Here is a 7,500-nt window from a genome sequence, read left to right on the forward strand (position 1 = left end):
TTAGAGACATTAATACTAGGAGAGGTTGTTGTTGTTATAGAGACAGGTCCTATCTGTTTAGAGACATTAATACTAGGAGAGGTTGTTGTTATAGAGACAGGTCATATCTGTTTAGAGACATTAATACTAGGAGAGGTTGTTGTTGTTACAGAGGGATGTCAAACCCAAAAGTGACAGGATTCTGAAGACAAGACAGGAGTTACAGTTAGAAGTGGACAAGCTGAAGAGAAACTTGATCCATCAGGTAATAAAGCATATGTTTGAATTTGTGTGTTTGTGTGTGTTGTTGATTTGTGTAAGGCATAAATGTGTGTGTGTGTGTGTGTGTGTGTGTGTGTGTGTGTGTGTGTGTGTGTGTGTGTGTGTGTGTGTGTGTGTGTGTGTTGTTGTGTGTGTGTGTGTGCGTGTGCGTGTAGTGTGTTTTGATTCATATATGCATTAATGTGTGTATGCGTGGGTGTGTGTGTGTGTGTGTGTGTGTGTGTGTGTGTGTGTGTGTGTGTGTGTGTGTGTGTGTGTGTGTGTGTGTGTGTGTGTGTGTGTGTGTGTGTGTGTGTGAGTGTGTGTGCGTGCTTGTGTAGTGTATTTTGATTCATATATGCATTAAATGTGTGTGTGTGTGTGTGTGTGTGTGTGTGTGTGTGTGTGTGTGTGTGTGTGTGTGTGTGTGTGTGTGTGTGCTTGTGTAGTGTATTTTGATTCATATATGCATTAATGTGTGTGTGTGTGTGTGTGTGTGTGTGTGTGTGTGTGTGTGTGTGTGTGTGTGTGTGTGTGTGTGTGTGTGTGTGTGTGTGTGTGTGTGTGTGTGTGTGTGTGTGTGTGTGTGTGTGTGTGTGTGTGTGTGTGCGTGCTTGTGTAGTGTATTTTGATTCATATATGCATTAATGTGTGTGTGTGTGTGTGTGTGTGTGTGTGTGTGTGTGTGTGTGTGTGTGTGTGTGTGTGTGTGTGTGTGTGTGTGTGTGTGTGTGTGTGTGTGTGTGTGTGTGTGTGTGTGTGTGCATAGCAACCAGTAGCGGAGGTGGAGACCCAGCTGATAGAACAGTGTGTGGAACAGGAACAGGAGCTGATGAGACAGTCTCACAGACACAGAGAGGAGCTCCACACCCTCAGCTGTCTGACTCAGATCAAAGCTGATGAGGAGAGAGCAGAAGTCCAGGGACCGCCACAGGGCTGAGGTAAAACACATCATATCAGATCACTATAGAACATCTCACCATCAATGTTCCCTCACATTTTGGGGGCAAATTTCAGGTCTGCTGAGTGCGAACTTGAATGTTGTTAAAATTCTGTGCAACTTCCAGCGCGTGTTTACAATGAACACTGAGGCTCTACCCTCTTTAAGTTACAGTTTTGACAGGGGTCAGGTCGGCTACTGTAGCTATATGATCATAATGTCTGTAGGCCTACCAGAGTGGCCTAGCATCAAAAACATGGAGAAAATGTATCCCATAACATTTAAACATGGAAATATCTGTTCTATCGTTCAGCCTACAGTAAGTAGCAGCCAATGTTTGGTGTTCAGTGTAGGTCTACATTCCATGAGACGTTTGAATAAAACCTGCTGGACTTGACCTGAACCTGTTTGACTGACAATGTTGTTGTGTTGTTTGATGCAAGACTCCACTTTACACAATAAAATGCATTATTATTCCCATACCATTATTACAGAGAATCAGGCAAATTATTGAAGCCTGTCTCAAAATACAACACTTCCCCTTTAAGACAAAACAAAATATCTTTCCCTGACTGGCTTTTAAAAGATGGCTAGAAATTTACACTTTTTGTGGTCTTGTAGAAAGCAATCACTCCCCTATTGACGACTACAAATGATCTTGAACTGGGCTAATAACTCACTAACTAGAAAATAATATGAACAAAATGTGCACACGTGCTACATACAGCTCTCACTTTGATCTCAAAACAAACACATCTACTCACAACCACTCATGTTGTAAACACAGTCCAGTTCAAAGTGAATGGCACAGATCCATATATAGCAATGGCCATTTGCATATAGACCTGAGATAACACACAACATGAGATAACACACAACATAAAATAACAAACAACCTGAGATAACACACAACATGAAATAACATACAACATGAGAAATAACACACAACATGAGATAACACACATACATAAATATGAGATAACATACAACATGAGATAACACACAACATGAAATACAACACAACCTGAGATAACACACAACATGAGATAACACACAACATAAAATAACAAACAACCTGAGATAACACACAACATGAAATAACATACAACATGAGATAACACAGAACATGAGATAACACACAACATGAGATAACACACAACATGAAATAACATACAACATGAGATAACAAACAACCTGAGATAACATACAACATGAGATAACACACAACATAAAATAACAAACAACATGAGATAACACACAACATGAGATAACACACAACATAAAATAACAAACAACCTGAGATAACACACAACATGAGATAACACACAACATAAAATAACAAACAACCTGAGATAACACACAACATGAGATAACACACAACATGAGATAACACACAACATGAAATAACATACAACATGAGATAACACAGAACATGAGATAACACACAACATGAGATAACACACAACATGAAATAACATACAACATGAAATATACAACATGAGATAACACAGAACTGAGATAACACACAACATGAGATAACACACAACATGAAATAACATACAATAAAATAACAAACAACCTGAGATAACATGAGATAACAACATGAGATAACACACAACATAAAATAACAAACAACATGAGATAACACACAACATGAGATAACACACAACATAAAATAACAAACAACCTGAGATAACACACAACATGAGATAACACACAACATAAAATAACAAACAACCTGAGATAACACACAACATGAGATAACACACAACATGAGATAACACACAACATGAGATAACACACAACATGAAATAACATACAACATGAGATAACACAGAACATGAGATAACACACAACATGAGATAACACACAACATGAAATAACATACAACATGAGATAACAAACAACCTGAGATAACATACAACATGAGATAACACACAACATGAGATAACACACAACATGAGATAACACACAACATGAAATAACATACAACATGAGATAACACAGAACATGAGATGACACACAACATGAGATAACACACAACATGAAATAACATACAACATGAGATAACACACAACATGAGATAACATACAACATGAGATAACACACAACATGAGATAACACACAACATGAGATAACACACAACATGAAATAACATACAACATGAGATAACACAGAACATGAGTGGTCCTTCTGTATGAGATAACACACAACATGAGATATGCACACATGACAAGTGTGATAAAATGAAATAATTATGAGATACAAAACATGAGATAACACACAACATGAAATAACATACAACATGAGATAACACACAACATGAGATAACATACAACATGAGATAACACACAACATGAGATAACACACAACATGAAATAACACACAACATGAAATAACACACAACATGAGATAACACACAACATGAGATAACACACAACATGAGATAACACACAACATGAAATAACACACAACATGAAATAACACACAACATGAAATAACAAACAACCTGAGATAACACACAACATGAAATAACATACAACCTGAGATAACACACACAGTCTGAGTTAAGTAACACACACATTGTGAGGTAATATGTCCACAGGTAATCCAAATAACAACAGCAGCGACATGCCTGAGGTAACAGGCCTGAGGTAACAGGCCTGAGGTAACAGACCTGAGGTAACAGACCTTTGCTACAATCATTTACTACAGCTACAGTAATAACTTACAGTGTAGCTTCAGCATGACTCCGGTAATGGTTTCCATAGTGACATGTTGATGTTCTCAACAAAACAACGAAACACACGAGCTCAGACTAACTTTCTTGCACTTTGGGGAAAGTTGACTCATCAGCTTTTACTAAGAAGATAAGAAAGATCATGTATTATTTTAATGTATGAACAGCAAAGATACCATCGCATCAAGCAAGAGCTGAGAGGCAAGAGTCTGGTGATCCATGAACTCAAGAAGCAGAACCAGGAGGTCCAGTCCAGGTAGCTCTCACTGCTGAATGAAGACCTTAACGCCTAGCCTTAACCCTAACCTGTAACCTTAACGCCTTAACCCTTACCTGTAACCCAATAACACCTACCTTAACGCCCCTTACCTGTAACCTTAACACCTTAGCCTTAACCTGTAACCTTAACGCCTAAGCCTTAACCTGTAACCTTAACGCCTTAACCCTTAACCTGTAAAAACGCCTAGCCTTAACCCCTTAACCTGTAACCTTAACGCCAGCCTTAACCCTTAACCTGTAACCTTAACGCCTAGTTTAACCCTTAACCTGTAACCTTAACGACGAGCCTTAACCCTTAACCTGTAACCTTAACGCCTTAACCCTTAACCTGTAACCTTGGGATTAAGCCTTAACCCTTAACCTGTAACCTGTAACCTTAACGCCTTAACCCTTACCTGTAACCTTAACACCTAGCCTTAACCTGTAACCTGAAACCTTAACGCCTTAACCCTTAACCTGTAACCTTAACGCCTAGCCTTAACCTGTAACCTTAACGCCCTAGCCTTAACCCTTATCTGTAACCTTAACAGCCTTAACCCTTAACCTGTAACCACCAAGAACCTGTAACCTTAACGCCTAAGCCTTAACCTGTAACCTTAACACTTAACCTTTAACCTGTAACCTTAACACCTAGCATTAACCCTTAACCTGTAACCTTAACGCCTAACCTTAACCTGTAACCTTAACGCCTTAACCCTTAACCTGTAACCTTAACACCTAGCCTTAATCTGTAACCTTAATGCCTTAACCCTTAACCTGTAACCTTAACGCCTGAACCCAAAACCTGTAACCTTAACGCCTAGCCTTAACCCTTACCTGTAACCTTAACACCTAGCCTTAACCTGTAACCTGTAACCTTAACGCCTTAACCCTTAACCTGTAACCTTAACGACTAGCCTTAACCTGTAACCTGTTACCTTAACGCCTTAACCCTTAACCTGTAACCTTTACGCCTAGCCTTAACCTGTAACCTTAACGCCTAGCCTTAACCCTTCTCCTGTATCCTTAACGCCTAACCTTAACCCTTACCTGTAACCTTAACGCCTAGCCTTAACCCTTAACCTGTAACCTTAACACCAAGCCTTAACCCTTACCTGTAACCTTAACGCCTAGCCTTAACCTGTAACCTTAACGCCTTAACCTTTAACCTGTACCCTTAACACCTAGCCTTAACCCTTAACCTGTAACCTTAACGCCTTAACCCTTAATCTGTAACCTTAATGCCTAGCCTTAACCTGTAACCTTAACGCCTTAACCCTAACTTGTAACCTTAACGCCTTAACCCAAAACCTGTAACCTTAACGCCTAGCCTTAACCCTTACCTGTAACCTTAACGCCTAGCCTTAACCTGTAACCTTAAAGCCTTAACCCTTAAACTGTAACCTTAACACCAAGCCTTAACCTGTAACCTTAACCCCTTAACCTGTAACCTTAACGCCTTAACCCTTAACATGTAACCTTAATGACTAGCCTTAACCTGTAACCTGTAACCTTAACGCCTTAACCCTTAACCTGTAACCTTAACGCCTTAACCTGTAACCTTAACGACTAGCCTTAACCCTTAACCTGTAACCTTAAAGCCTTAACCTGTAACCTGTAACCTTAACGCCTTAACCCTTAACCTGTAACCTTAACGCCTAGCCTTAACCTGTAACCTTAACGCCTAGCCTTAACCCTTCTCCTGTAACCTTAACGCCTAGCCTTAACCCTTACCTGTAACCTTAACGCCGAGCCTTAACCCTTAACCTGTAACCTTAACACCAAGCCTTAACCCTTACCTGTAACCTTAACGCCTAGCCTTAACCTGTAACCTTAACGCCTTAACCTTTAACCTGTAACCTTAACACCTAGCCTTAACCCTTAACCTGTATCCTTAACGCCTTAACCCTTAACCTGTAACCTTAACGCCTAGCCTTAACCTGTAACCTTAATGCCTTAACCCTTAACCTGTAACCTTAACACCGAGCCTTAACCTGTAACCTTAACGCCTTAACCCTTAACCTGTAACCTTAATGCCTTAACCCTTAACCTGTAACCTTAACGCCTAGCCTTAACCCTTACATGTAACCTTAACGCCTAGCCTTAACCTGTAACCTTAAAGCCTTAACCCTTAAACTGTAACCTTAACACCTAGTCTTAACCTGTAACCTTAACCCCTTAACCCTTAACCTGTAACCTTAACGCCTAGCCTTAACCATTAACCTGTAACCTGAAAACCTAGCCTTAACCTGAAAACCTGTAACCTTAACGCCAAGCCTTAACCTGTAACCTGTAACCTTAACGCCTAGCCTTATCCTGTAACCTGTAACTTAACGCCTAGCCATAACCCTTACCTGTAACCATAACGCCTAGCCTTAACCTGTAACCTTAACGCCTTAACCTTTAACCTGTAACCTTAACACCGAGCCTTAACCCTTACCTGTAACCTTAACGCCACCCTTAACCTGTAACCTTAACACCTAGCCTTAACCCTTAACCTGTAACCTTATTGCCTAGCCTTAACCCCTAACCTGTAACCTTAACACCTAGCCTTAACCCTTAACCTGTAACCTTAACGCCTTAACCCCTAACTTGTAACCTTAACACCTAGCCTTAACCCCTAACCTATAACCTTAACACCTAGCCTTAACCCCTAACCTGTAACCTTAGCACCTAGCCTTAACCCTTAACCTGTATCCTTAACGCCTTAACCCTTAACCTGTAACCTTAACGCCTAGCCTTAACCTGTAACCTTAATGCCTTAACCCTTAACCTGTAACCTTAACACCGAGCCTTAACCTGTAACCTTAACGCCTTAACCCTTAACCTGTAACCTTAATGCCTTAACCCTTAACCTGTAACCTTAACGCCTAGCCTTAACCCTTACATGTAACCTTAACGCCTAGCCTTAACCTGTAACCTTAAAGCCTTAACCCTTAAACTGTAACCTTAACACCTAGTCTTAACCTGTAACCTTAACCCCTTAACCCTTAACCTGTAACCTTAACGCCTAGCCTTAACCATTAACCTGTAACCTGAAAACCTAGCCTTAACCTGAAAACCTGTAACCTTAACGCCAAGCCTTAACCTGTAACCTGTAACCTTAACGCCTAGCCTTATCCTGTAACCTGTAACTTAACGCCTAGCCATAACCCTTACCTGTAACCATAACGCCTAGCCTTAACCTGTAACCTTAACGCCTTAACCTTTAACCTGTAACCTTAACACCGAGCCTTAACCCTTACCTGTAACCTTAACGCCACCCTTAACCTGTAACCTTAACACCTAGCCTTAACCCTTAACCTGTAACCTTAACGCCTAG

General features: G+C 40.3%; 1 protein-coding gene across 1 annotated transcript in view; it reads left to right on the forward strand.

Annotated features, from left to right (window-relative positions):
• LOC127926108 (coiled-coil domain-containing protein 146-like) overlaps positions 1–7,500 on the forward strand; it is a 79,025-nt gene that overhangs the window by 40,476 nt on the left and 31,049 nt on the right. The window contains 2 exon segments of the mRNA XM_052511481.1: positions 152–244; positions 4,088–4,176. Coding sequence (XP_052367441.1) covers positions 152–244; positions 4,088–4,176 — 182 coding nt within the window.

The sequence above is a fragment of the Oncorhynchus keta genome, unplaced genomic scaffold (genome assembly GCF_023373465.1).
Source record: "Oncorhynchus keta strain PuntledgeMale-10-30-2019 unplaced genomic scaffold, Oket_V2 Un_contig_6810_pilon_pilon, whole genome shotgun sequence".
NCBI lineage: Eukaryota > Metazoa > Chordata > Actinopteri > Salmoniformes > Salmonidae > Oncorhynchus > Oncorhynchus keta.